The sequence below is a fragment of the Patella vulgata genome, chromosome 5 (genome assembly GCF_932274485.2).
Source record: "Patella vulgata chromosome 5, xgPatVulg1.2, whole genome shotgun sequence".
NCBI lineage: Eukaryota > Metazoa > Mollusca > Gastropoda > Patellidae > Patella > Patella vulgata.
Genome location: NC_065883.2, coordinates 4509130 through 4523629, shown reverse-complemented (window position 1 = coordinate 4523629; position 14500 = coordinate 4509130). Strand labels below are relative to the sequence as shown.

Here is a 14500-nt window from a genome sequence, read left to right as displayed (position 1 = left end):
CTGGGGATGGGGTGGGTGTGGCCTAGGGGTCTAGAGTGCCGCGGCTGTGGTTTCGATACCTGGTGTGAGCGTATGTGGATTGGAGATAGGGGCGCCTTCTCAACCCCGTGGGTTTACTCTGGGTACTCCGGTTTCCTCCCACAGGAAAAGGCGCTTGCGCTAAGATAATAATACAAAAAATAAGACTTGTCTGCGATATCACCTTCGGTGGAAGCGGACGTTAAACACTAACGACAACAACACAACTACTAGCCACGAACTTATTAGAGCCTTATCGGGTGTTCCTACTTTTAGGTATGTGTATATTATACTGTATATGATGTTTTATATGTAGTATTTCATGACAAGTTGCAGTTTCTAGCTTTTTGATATATATATATATTTTATATTTCTTACATTTCTAAATTGTTTTGCTTATATTGAATGATATAAACTTATTATAGCCTTACCAGTTGTTCCAGCCCCGTGTAGTATAGAGCCTGATTATTAGACAGCTATTGTCATTACATTAATACCAGTTTGTCATCTTGTATTTTACTTATTAAATTACTTTCAATTTGAATGCTCCTAATAATTACAAGTTTATAACTAGACTGTATAGATGCAGTTTATAATAAAGGATTATCCTTGTTTTTAACGTTGGATTCTCTTTTTTTCGCTCATGTAATGAACATGGTAACCTCATTTAGGCGGGAATGGATATAGTTTTACCCAAAACAAATTGCAAAAGAAGCCAAAAACAATATGTACCTTTGACATTTTTTCCCATAAGTCAGTCTTGTTATGTGAATCAACTAGTAGAGAGAGAGAGAGAAAAGGAGTTTAACGTCCACTCGACACAAACTAGGTCATTTCGGGACTAACATATGGTTTAATTTTATTTTAATAATTCGCTTGCGCGTAGGGGTCTTTAGCAGTGGGAGGAAACCGGAGGACCCGGAGAAAACCAACGAGGTTGGACAGGCGACCCTACTCCTTGTCACGTACAACCGGGGAATCGAAACCACGCCAGTTGACTCAATGACAGACTTTATGGTAAAGCGAATCAACTAGTAGGACATCCGGTTAATTTGATACCACATAAGGGGGGGGGGGTGGAGCACGGCGACGAAGCATGGTTCGCCCGGGGCCCATATTCCCGAAATTGTTCTTGACAGAATTTGACCCATTTTATGTAAGATTAAAAAAAGACTTGGAGCAAACGTTTCTGAGAGAAAAATATAATTATTATTTTAAGAATAAATTTTGCTGCACGCCACTTTCTCGATCATTACTACATATAAACACTATAGATAGGTGATTTATGCTATTTATATGAATATGATTGTTTCAAGGTAACAATATTGTCACTATGGCCGATTATTGGTTCCCCATATATCGACAAGGTATATATCACGTATGCAGGTTGTTTTGATAAGTTACTGATCTATAGTTTAATAAACATGTTCTGTATGAGGGTAATTTAAACTGATATTAAATTGTTACTGTTTAAAATACGTTCTAGGAATGTCCATATAAGGAGTTTCTCGAAGTCATGTGACATAAGTAACCAATCACATAATTAAAAGTTTGGCCAATTTAATAATTAGAGAGCAATCATTGAGGGAGCCCTGGGGGCCAATCTGGCTAATAAGTGGATCAATTGTCTCCTATATGGTATCAATGCATGCATATCTTGTATTAGGAATTACTTACGACGGGTTTGTTTTATAGTAGTTTGTTTTGTGCACTTACTATTTTTCATGTGGTAGCATTCTTTTTCAGCTCCAGTGCGAATCGTGAATCACCTGCGTTCCACTAGGGAGCTGCGGTGGCTTGGTTGGTAAGACATTAGCTCGCTAAACAGGAGGTTTCCTGTTCTATCCCGCTGTTGGTTGAGAAAGTTTATCCGGATTTTCCGGTGTGGTTCCCTCTTGTCATTGGTGCAGGATGGAGGGCCGGACAGAGAGCCTGGCAAGGGACAACTTACAGTCAATCGTTCAGATGAGACGAAATACTGAGGCCCCGTGTACACATTGGCGTGCACGTGTAAAAGAACCGTTGTCGGTTGGAATTCCATACAAGAGATTTCGTAGTGCCGCTGTTTTGGTATAATTTCTATCAAAGCACACTGTATGGCGTATGACCAGTCGGATCAGAATAGTAGAACGTTAAACTCCTTTTTTATACGTCCACATTCATAATGTGGACGTATTATGCCGTCACCCCTGTGTGTGTCTGTGGTTCGCCTACAGGGCGCAATTCTTACTCGATTTTCTTCAAACTTTGTATACTTATTCCTTATACCCTAAGGATGATCCCTATTGTTTTTGATGCATGCCCAACCCCCAGGGGCAGAGCCACGCCCATTTTTTTGTATTTGTTTGTTCGTCGTCTACAGACCGCATTTCTTAACTAATCATTTTGAAACTTATACTTATTCTTTGTACTCTAAGGAACATCCCTATCGTTTGGGGTGCATACCCAACCCCCAGGGGCAGAGCCACGCCTATTTCCTTTTTGTGTGTCTGTGTGTCGCCTACAGCCCACAATTCTTAAGTGATCATCTTGAATCTTTACATACTTATTGCTTATACCCTAAGGATGACCTCTATTGTTTTTGGTGCATGCCCGATCCTCAGGGGCAGAGCCACGCCCATTTCTTGTATTTGTTTGTTTGTCGTCTACAGGCCGGATTTCTAAACGTATCATCTCGAAACTGCATACTTATTCTTTGTACCCTAAGGAACATCTCTATTATTTGGGGTGCATGCCCATCCCCCAGGGGCAGAGCCACGCCCATTTTGTTGTGTGTCTGTGTGTCGCCTACACGCAACAATTCTTAATCGATCGTCTTGAAAAATTTCATATCAATTCCTGATACCCTAAGGATGATCCCTATTATTTTTGGTGTATGCCCGACCCCCAGTGGCAGAGCCACGCCCATTATTGTATTCATTGTTTGTCATCTACAGACCGCATTTCTTGACGTATCACCTTGAAACTTTGCATATTTACCCCTTCTATCCTAAGGAACATCCCTAGTGTTTGTGGAGAATGCGCAGCCCCCATTTACAGAGCCACGCCCATTTTCTTTTTGTGTGTCTGTATGTCACTTACAGTCTGCAATGCTTAATCGATTATCTTGAAAACTTTTTTATACATATTCCTTATACCCTAAGGCTGACCTCTATTATTTTTGGTGCATGCCCGACCCACTGGGACAGAGTCACGCCCAGTGTTTGTGTGCCTTTTGTGTCGCCTACAGGCCGCAATTCTTAACAGATCCTTTTGAAACTTTGCATACCTATTCCTGATACCCTAAGGATGCCCCCTATTTTGGTGATTGCCCAACCCCCAGGGGCAGAACCACATCCATTGTTTCTTTGTGTCTCTGTGAGTTGCCTTCGGGCCACGATTCTTAATGGTTTGTCTTTGAACTATGTATTCCTTATAGCCCAAGGACGATAACTGCATATCCCGACCCCCAGGGGCAGAGCCACGCCCAATTTTTGTGTTTATCGTTTACAGGCCGGAATTCTGAATGGATCAACTTGGTACTTGGCATTTATATTCCTTATAGCCTAAGGGCATCAACTATTGATTTTGGTGAATGCCTCGACCCCAAGGGGCAGAGCCACGCCCAATCCAAAGGCCACAATTCTGAATGAATTATCTTTGAACTTGGTATACTTATTCCTTATACTCTAAGGACAGCAACTATTGATGTTGTCATTTCAATAACAGGGTGGTACCTATTTATATTGTTTCCATATCCAGCCCCCACGGACAGAGCCACGCCCATTTTTTTTATTTATCGTCTACAGGTCGCAATTCTGAATGAATCATCTTTGCATATTTATTTCTTATACTGTAAAGACAGCAACTATTTATTTTGATGCTTGCCCCGACCTCCTGGGGCAGTGTCACACCCACTTTTTTGTTAGTATTTTGTCTTTAAATTTGGCAAAACAAACCCAACGCCTAGCCTTCTTTGCCTCTTATCATATTACAGCCATTTCATATTTCATTCTCTTCATTTTAAAAAGTACCATATCAATCAAAGCGGGAATGTGGACGTATATTGCGATGCTCTCGTTTAATTCCATTTCAGTGCGTTCCACTATCACATCCAGATTAAGGTTCAGAGCTACAAGTAATATTCAACATAATATTCAAACATTTGCTTTAAGTAATTTCTTCCAGACAATTTAGAGAGAGAGAGAGAGCGAGGGGAGAGAGAGAGGGAGAGAGAGAGAGTTTAACGTCCAATCGACTCAAAACTAGGTCATTTCGGGACTAACATATGGTTCAATTGTATTTCAATAATTCGCGTGCGAGTAGGGGCCTTTAGCAGTGGGAGGAAACCGGAGGATCCGGAGAAAACACACTAGGTTCTTTTGGAGTGGGTGAATAACAAATGCAGAACCACTCCTCAATTAACGTCCTTCATCTTTATCGAAACTACGGTTTCTGCACAGAATATGCGTATAAATCAGGAAAGGCGTGCCAAATAAATGTATGGTTTGAATAAGCTTCCCATATTCTTGTTAAAATGTGAGTCAGATGCTTATAGTACAATCAAGATGTCAATATCATCGGGGTTATCTTCCTACCAGGGCCGTAACTAGCTCAGAGCAACGAGGGGGGCGGGAAGTGTTATCGGGGGTGATGTAATATTGACGGACAATGTATATCTATTTTTTTATGGTTGAAAATTTGTTCACGGGGGGGAAGGGGGGAAGTGTTATCGGGGGTGCTGTAATATTGACGGACAATGTATATCTATTTTTTTATGGTTGAAAATTTGTTCACGGGGGGGGGGGGGGGCGAAACTTTTTGCAGGGGGGGCAAAGACCCCCCCCCCCCTGCGCCCCCTCTAGTTACGGGCCTGCTTCCTACTTTCTCCTCCCGCCTGATTAATGAAATGAGCTATACGAGAAATTTTGCGCTGACAGCTGTAGCTTTATTTGCCTTAAAAGCTTTTCGAAAAAGGGGAGATAACTCCAAAAAGATCGCAGAACGCTGGAACTATATAGATAGGGTTCGTCTTCTCGCCTGAACACCTACGTAAATTAAAGTGAGGGTTAGATCCATTTCTTAGGCATACCTTCACGCAATTTCAGAATTTAATCATTATCATCGCCAAACACAACATACGCATCTGTTTTTTTTTCTCCTGTACTATCATCTTCTCGTTCTGTTTCACTCAATTCCGCAAAGTTCAAGAAGCCCCTATCGCCATCCAAGCGCTATCTCCCCTGTGTAAGATCCCGGTTTGTGTGACATCACGTATTGGGGCGGGGGGGGGGGGGGGGATAATAAAATCACGGTGTTATGAGATTCTTTTAACACGTTTAACACTATCGGCTAAATACTTATGAGCATTAGATCGCTTCTTGGACTTCTTTAACGTAAATGTATTGTGAATTTCAAACCCGAATTAAAATTGATATATTTACTCCATTATTGATGTTGTTATCTTACGGTGAAAATGAACAATTTAACATCAGTGTGCCAAGTCGTTTTCTCGATGGCCTTTTGTAATATTGCGCCTTGATAAACGAGGCAACCGTATACCAATGTGGACTGGACTAATTAGGCACAAATCCATTCTATTTGAACTGCTGAAGTTTTTCGTCAAACATAACCGATTCGAAATTACAAGAATAATTTAAAAAATATATTTGTTTGTGTCAAATTTAGTTCATATTACCAACAATGCTTTGAGTATTCAGACGACAAATGCTTTAGGAAAATATATATGTAACATTAAGCAGGTGAAAAACATAAGAACGTTATAAAATATAATTTATTTAGAAGGTAATAAACACAGAAAAGCTATAAAATATTTGTTATTTCTACATAGGAAAGCTATAAAATATTTGTTATTTATACACAGAGAAGGTCAAATACACAAGAAAATATCAAATATTTAAAGATACTTTCCCACAAAAGTATTTATCGGGTGGTTATTTCCAATAAAAGTATACCAATTTTGGTATATATGGAAAATATACTCGATTCCTTGAAAAACATCCATGGAGCAGGCACAGGACAAAAATTAGAGGTGTCACTAATTGACAGTCTGACGATTAAGAGCTGTCTGCTCAAGTGACGTCAAAGGTTGCACGCGAAGAATGTCTGATCTCTCAGCGCTAAGGACCGCTTGATGTATATGTTGATAAACTTAATGGTGATCAGACTAGGAAAAAATGAGAGACTTAAACGTACAACAGTTTCTGAGATTAAAGCCACGGCGTGGGAAGTGGATAATCCGAGAATTTAATTAGGCTTCGATATTTATGATAAATGGACAGCCATAAAAGACAACATCGTCTTTTATACTATGAAATTTCCGCTGTCTTCGCAACCGTTGCTTTGTATCGCGACAGTCAAGTCACGTGACACAAACATGACTTCTTTTAATAGATTTGGATAGCTTGGGGTATTTCCTCGCTAATACAATGTTTTGAGAAGGATTTGAAGCGCAATTTTGATAGATTAATTAGTTTGAATATGTTTTAGTCCAAATATATGATCACATCACCCAGTTTGTGCGCGGAAAGGTATATTTAAAAGGTAAAATACACAGGAAACTTATAAAATATTTGGAAAGTAAAATATGACTTCTTTTAGTAGATTTGGATAGCTTGGGGTATTTCCTCGCTAATACAATGTTTTGAGAAGGAGTTGAAGCACAATTTTGATAGATTAATTAGTTTGAATATGTTTTAGACCAAATATATGATCACATCACCCAGTTTGTGCACGGAAAGGTATATTTAAAAGGTAAAATACACAGGAAACTTATAAAATATTTGGAAAGTAAAATACATAAGAAAATTATAAAGGACGCAGTAAAGACGGGTTTCACCGGTGACCCGTTACCCTTTAACATATGTCACTTCCGGTACCGATGAAACAATTAAACAGGTTTCCATATAAGCATTGCACACATCAAATAAAATGTACTCCGAATCAACCAAATCCGGCAATATCAATTCATTGTATACATTTGTTACATGTAAGTGATCCTGACAAAATTACATTACTTCGGGTGAGAATGAAAATGTTCAATTAGTTTTATGAAATGAGAAATGGCATAAGGCATCACATGGTGAAAATTTTTATGTAAATCGAATAATAATTGCCACTTTTATAGAACAAAAACCATGAAAAGTTACCTAAAGAAAATCGTCTATATCTCTGCAACCGTAAAAGTTAGAAACCATTTTTTGGTATCTGTATAATCGTGTGGGTTCAATCTATTTGGTGATTGGAATCAAATATCATAATTTTAAAAACAATACAAATCAGACACATTTGAATAAAATATCTGTTTTGAAGGCTAAAAATACAGTTTTTGCCAAAATGACGTTACTTCCGCTGACAGTAAAAATGTTAAATTACTTGAACGAAATCGTAAATGGCATTAGGTATCACATACTGAAAGTTTTATGAAAATCGAATAATAATTGACACTTTTATGGACCAAAAACCTTGAAAAGTTACCTGTTGAAAATCGTCTGTTTCTCCGCAACTGAAAAAGTTAAAACCATTTTGTGATATCTATATGATCGAATGGGTTCATTCTATTAGTTGATTGGAATCAAATATCAAAATTTTAAACAAATAACAAATACGACTCATTTGAATAAATTATTGGTTTTAATGGCTTTAAATACAGTTTTTGCCCGAATTACGTCATTTCCGGTGACATTGAAAATGTTAAATGGGCTTGACCTAGTTAATATTGACATTACGCATCAAATGGTGTCACTTTTATGGAAATCCAATAATAATTGACTCTTTTACAGGCAAACTAGCGTAAAAAGTCACTCATGCAAAATTGCACATTTCTCGGCAACTGCTCATATTACAAACTAATTTTCACATACATTCTCAAATATTAAGACGCTGAATGGGTTGTAAATAGCTAAATTTTACACCTTTTTTCACCTTTTAATCGAAATAGCTCGAAAACGAAATCGAAATTAAAAAAATAGAGTCCGATGTTTTGTGCGCCTTTGCATTGCGCATCGATTTGATAATAACAAATTTTGAAAAAATAATATTTGCTTTCAAAAAGTGGTACCGAACTGTCAACATTATAGTTTTTGTTGAAATTATGCCACTTCCGGTGTCGACAGGAAACTTTATCGGTAACAAAAAAAATGACATTTTGGAAAATGGAGCATATGAACTTTGTTTCAAACAAATCGAACGATCATTAACGAATCTAGCAGCGTAAAACCTCCTCAGCCAATAGCGGCCAAGGAAAATTATTTAGACAAAAATTGTTGACATTTTCGCTCAAATCAGACGACCCTTTAGCCCTGGATAAAATATCATCAAAAAATATTCATTAATAAAAAAGTTTTTTGTAAAAATTTAAATTTTCAAAATTTGGCGCCTAATATCTCCGAGGATTCATCGAAAATCAACAATCTAAAGAACCGTACTACGTGCCTTGTCTCTGCCTATGTCAAAATGTATCAAATGTTAAAATCCGGCAATTATTGTAAATGTTACAAGAAAATTTCAAAAATTAACCACTTCGCTGATTTCGGACATTTCGCATTGTCACAGAACATTCAAAATAGCTTTAATCTCTAAGTCACACCCACTTTCCCAGTGAAACCGAAGAAATTGGATCAATCCGACAAGTAATTTCTGAGATATGATCAAAATGGAAAAAAAAAATAATAATAAGAATAATAATCCGAACAAAAACAATAGTGTTCACACAAGCTACGCAGTGTGAAACCCTAATTATTAAAATCGGGAATTTTCTTTCTTGGGTGAGGGCAATTTCAATATCCCCCCACTCATAACGTCGTTTGACCAGTGATTAAATATTAAAGCATGTAGGCTGCTGAACAAAGAAGTATCATTATTAAATTGAGTTGTTGTATAGCGGAACAAGAATCCGCGCCACTCTTAGGAGTTGTGCCACTTTTGGAGCCCGTGTTGCCACCATTAGAACCTAAAAAAAATATTGTATGTTTGCAGTTATGTACATAAGGGTTAATACGTTATATTACAATTTAGAATATTTTATTATTTTACCCATGTGCATACTATACATTAAACATTGTGGACCCAAAGCAAGTTTCGACCCGATTTTCATCAAAATCGTATAAAAATATTGTGATCTCCAGAGGGTCGTTCCACAAAATGATATGAAATGATAAGTGTTTTAAAATCCTACTGTTCTGCTCCTACTGGGCTAATGAAGACGGGTGGGTCGGTTCACAAGCTACCAATGCGATTTTTTTTTACTAATAGGGACAATTATTCATAAAGTTACAGCCCGATATGTGCCAAACCCTCAGAGATCTTTGGGATATAAACATAATTCTAAGTTTCATTAACATCTGATAATTCTAACCACATACAAATGTCAATAGACTGAAGGACGTGGGCCAATGCATGATACGTCCACCTTTTACAACACTTTCTAACTAAACACAGCTTCATGTCAACAGATCCTTTTGACATTTGTAAATCCTGACAAGGATAGTTCTTCGAGTGTACGAAAAACCGAGGTCCCGTGTACACATTGGCGCGCACGTAAAAAAAATCCCTTGGCAGTTGGAATTCGATATACGAGGACGGGCACAATTTTTATCATAGCACACCACATGGTGAATGCCACACTCATTAGTCCAGTCGGAGCAGGACGTTAAACCCCCATTTCTTTTTCAAAATGTTAATAGGTCATCCAAAGACACCCACACGATTTTATACTACCGAATAGCTTTCAAATAATGACAGGCGATTGGTACATATCTTGTACTAGCGAGAGGTATTTGCTTCTTGACCAGAAACGCATAACAGTTGGTCAGCAAACTCGGGTGCAAAATATCCACTAATGTATATGTGGGTTCCTGGGCCCTGTTTCACACAAACTTAAACAAAAATCACTAAAATAGATTTTAACTAAAATCAAAATGAAATTTTAAATTTTAAGCGTTTCACCAAGATCGATTATAACCTAAAATGCAATTTTAATAGATTTTAGTTAAAATTGCTTGCGCCATCGCAGTGCACACCTCCGGCGAGGGCACTTAGGGTGTAAGCATGAACGCTTCGAAACTGAAAACTGTTGCCAGGTTGAACTAACGGTTACAATACCAATGGGGAGAGTTTCATACGTTGTGGTTATGTTTGCACAAGGTCAGACTGTCGTAGAGAGATGAAATAAATGCGTTTATTGCGTATTATTCGTTTGAAATGTATCGGTGGATTGACCTCGGACTTGCATGTCGCTTTCGTGACCTTGGCATTTGATTTACTCGCAGGCTTCAATGGAAATAATGCGTATCGATAAACTAAATCGCTTGAATTTCGTAGTTTTATGGTATTTTGGTTACAGAAACTATTGAGAATTGACACAAACATGTGATATTTCTGACCCAAACCACTAATCTAGACTGTAAAATATTGTCGAATTGTAAAAGTATTTAACAACTTTTAACTAATACACCCAATAGTCAATGTTCCGATGCCTAAATTTGAAATGTCAGTCCCATGGACCCTTTCAATAATACTTTGAAATGCCAAAGTGCCACACTCCTTACCGAATAATGCTTATTTATCCTATCTAAATTAAAATGATTTTTCCTCAATATAAAATACTCTTGGCTTCTATATAAAACTTCTCTAATTTACGCTGTGTAATTAACGAAAGCATTTATTAAGAAATAATAATAAATTTATGATATTAAAATTTAATTTCAAATAGGCCTATACAAGTTTTCAATAAAAAACATTTGAGATTATTGATTTACCTTTTTATAAATCATCATAACCCCAAAACCGTATGAGTAAATACTTTGCATATGGCATGTCTAGTATTATAGGTCCGTAGGCCTTCTAATACCAAGAAATTGGCAATTTTGAACCATTGTAAGACTACACGAAGATTTTTTTTTGTAGATAAGAGTACTGTTCTTTCCATGAGATTAGATATGAAGTGGGTTCACATTTTTTAGTTTTTTTGGGTTTTTTTTATCTATTAATTATTTGAAAATTGTATAATTTACACTTGAATCATATGGTATTAGATACAATAGTAACAAAGAGTTTTGTTTATTGGGGTTTTGGGTGTTTTTTGTTTTTGTTATTGGGGTTTTAATTGGGGCACCATTTAATTACTTAAATTGCCTTAAAATAACATAAACGGTTGGGCCCGGGTCTTTGGCAATATTATCATTATTCCAAATATATCTATATGTCGCACTAGATCTAAAAACGTAGCTCTAGTCAATGATTTTAAATTAGGAGAGGGTGACGGTTAAAATTGTCCATAAAATAGTTTTGTGAAACGCCACTAATTTAAGTTAAGATAAAAATTTTAACTTCAAATATTATTTTAGTGTTTTTTTATCTAAAATGCTTAAAATCGTTTTGTGAAACGGATCTATCTTAAGTTAGGATGGAATGTTAGTTTAAGAAGATTTAAGTTTTCGTGAAACAGGGCCCTGGTCGAAATGTATCTTGACCTGCAAGACTAAGCACTTGTGGGTTGGAGTTAAAGTAAAGATAATAATACCATAAAATCTGTTGATCAGGACATAAGTTGACATAACTCATGTTGTATTTATGTAACTTCGATTTTCCGACCCGAATATCAATCTCTTTAAAAGTAATATCACATAAAAGAGCACATTATAAATAATCATAAAATTCTACATACTGGTGAGTTGCCACTGTCCGTTGGTACATTGATAGTCATCATTATATATATACCATTCACCAGTTTTATAACAGCGTTCCTCCGTATAACAATAATCTTCCTATAATAGAAGTCGAAATTAATAGATGTCAAGATTTAAATTGAGGTTTTCCCTAATCTTAATAGACTATTCATATCCGGTTTAAAATTATTCTTAAAAGTCCACTGAGAAATATTTATTACCAATGGCTGTCTGTATTGTTTTAATAGATTGATTGTCCGCGTCCAAACTCGCCACAATTTCAGACAACTTAGATGTAGGATGGCGCAGGCAATAAAACCAATTGCTGTGTTGTGTCATCAACGAATCAAGTAAAAGGTTATTTCTGATGTAGTTTATCTGATGTACGTAATGTGTATAAAGTTCTAAAAGATCTGAGAGGTAAACAGGAGCTAAATTATTTAAACATTTAAAAGTAAGTAATAAAATCTTAAAATCAATTCGATATTTAACAGGTAAACCAGTGTAAATTATATAAAACTGGATAAATACTGTTCTTGGCTGCTCCTGGATCTATTTAATTGTTATAATTTTACAAATCCATAACCTTGTTAAATATGTTAAGTGACCGCGGAGTGGGCCCCTCTTTCGTCTTTCGCTAATTATTTAAACTGTGAGCAGTTAAACCATGTTTCGGTTACAAAATAACACATTTTAAACATTTAATCCATTTGATCGAAATCACCGGGGAGTAAAATCACAAATGTAAATTCGTTTTTACTCCCTTTTTATGTTCATTCACTTTTTACTTCCCTTTGTGTTCATTCAAATAAGGTATTTTATATTAAGATATCTAGAAACATTTAGATACGTGCATTGTATACAGGCTAATGATATCAGAGTGTGGGTGGGGAGAATGAAGACATGACAACTTACAAACATCCTACATTTCACGGTCTCGCCATCAATCGTACAGTCCATGCAATCAGAATTCATGATAACCACCGTTAACTGTCGACTGAAGATTTGTCCATCATTGGACACAGCTACCCTGTAGCTTGGTACTGTTGTGTCTACAACGGGAACAGTTGTTGATCGTTTTTGTCTATTAATAGGTAGTGGACACGTCACTTCACCAATACTTTCAACAACTGGAGAATTCGTTAAATCTACTTCTGCGTTTGACTATTAAATACAAAACAGTTATAAATATCTGCGTCTAGTAACCAACCATTTAGTTGCTGGTGAATACACTAAATGTCAGCAGGGGTGGTCAGAACCGGTCGTTTACAACTCGATAGTGTTAGCAATGATTGTGTTTACATTCATGGTGAGGTTACTAGTTTAAGTTGTAATTATGGATAATAAATGGTCATGTGACGGCTTTTTTAGAGCTGTTACTTGACCCATCGTTGCTACAAAAGGCGGTGTGTTTAGTTTTGATTTGACTAGAACTTAATACTTTAAGTTTAAGAAAATTTTAATACATTAGTATTATGCTTATGGTTCCTGACATTCATAAAACACCATGATTTAAAACTCATGTACCACTGTTTGTCGTGTATTTTGTACACGGTGAACAGTCCATATGCTGATTACACTATTTTGCCTTATTACACTATTTTGCCTATACCGTTTTTTTAGGACTTCGAATTTTGTCTAATGGTTTGGATTGTTCGTACTTGGTTTTATTTTATTAATCATACTTATTCTTTTACAGCTTTTATAACGCATACCCCGTCGTCATTAGCCCAGTCAAAGCAGAACAGTGGGACGTTAAACCCCATTTCATTTCTTTTCAATTGTAACGCATACCCACTGTTAGTTACTTGTCCTTTGTGCTCGATCTAAAAATAATATTACTGAGCAAAGGCAAAGAGGACCAAAAATTAAACCAGATGTTAACATAATAAATAAAGATATATTCGTTAAAAAAAAACCCATAAATTTCTATATTCCATTGATGAAATTTGGGGAGTGTCCTTTTAAGAAATCCTAAATTATAATCTAAAATGTAGATACCATCTATATCTAAATTTAATGTGCTCATATTATGATTGCCAGTTGCAAAACTCTTACAGTTCGGGCGGCTGAAAGTAAAGATATTTCAATTTGAATACAAGCACTAAAATCTGCATGTGGGTAATTTGTAAGAAAATCTCGGTAGCCACGTGCCATTTTCGGCTTTTAAGTCGCAGAATTTTACCAACTGGACCGATTTTACCGTTGACGTGTTATTTGTCACGCATTTCCGGACGTCCAGACGTCCGTTTACATTCGTTTGTGGACAAACGGATAGGTGCGAATCGGGCCGCAACTGATTGAGTTATGACCCCGTAACTTTTACGTATAATTTTGAAATGTGTACGATGGGCAGCCCTCCTGGGGCCACAATTACTGTTCTTATTCCTATTGTCAACGATAATGGACCCTCTAGAGCCCACAATTATTGTGCCGATTAGATGAAACTTCTTTCACATTTTGGTGCGGCGCATCGTACTTTCCGTTATGGAGTTACGCAAAATGAGAATTGTAAATGTTTGTGGATCTAGAGTCGACATTTGTGTCCGGTTTACACTTGTTAAGTATCAATAAAGTAGGTCAATTTTCTGTGACTTTATCGCAAAAACTGATATATCGTTGCCTGATTGTCGACCTTGGACTATTGAACGATTTCCTTGTTTTTATGCAGTTAGAAGCTGCACTGTTATTGATTCATCACAAAGAGGCGGGTTTACTTAAGCTTATAAAGTGTGTTATCATATCCTATATTCAGCATATTAATTCTGTGACGTTATTAAATAAAATATCGATTAAAGGACAACATTAGTGTCAGT

At 36.6% G+C, this 14500-nt stretch overlaps 1 protein-coding gene across 1 annotated transcript in view; it reads right to left on the bottom strand.

Annotated features, from left to right (window-relative positions):
• Window positions 1-5773: 5773 nt before the first annotated feature.
• The window catches only part of LOC130012959 (von Willebrand factor D and EGF domain-containing protein-like), a 38517-nt gene continuing 29790 nt past the window's right edge, over window positions 5774-14500 (bottom strand). The window contains exons 14-16 of the mRNA XM_056101217.1: window positions 12600-12848; window positions 11684-11783; window positions 5774-8968 (exon numbers count right to left, since the gene is read on the bottom strand). Coding sequence (XP_055957192.1) covers window positions 8841-8968; window positions 11684-11783; window positions 12600-12848 — 477 coding nt within the window. The 3' untranslated portion in view covers window positions 5774-8840. The remainder of the gene's footprint in view (window positions 8969-11683; window positions 11784-12599; window positions 12849-14500) is intronic.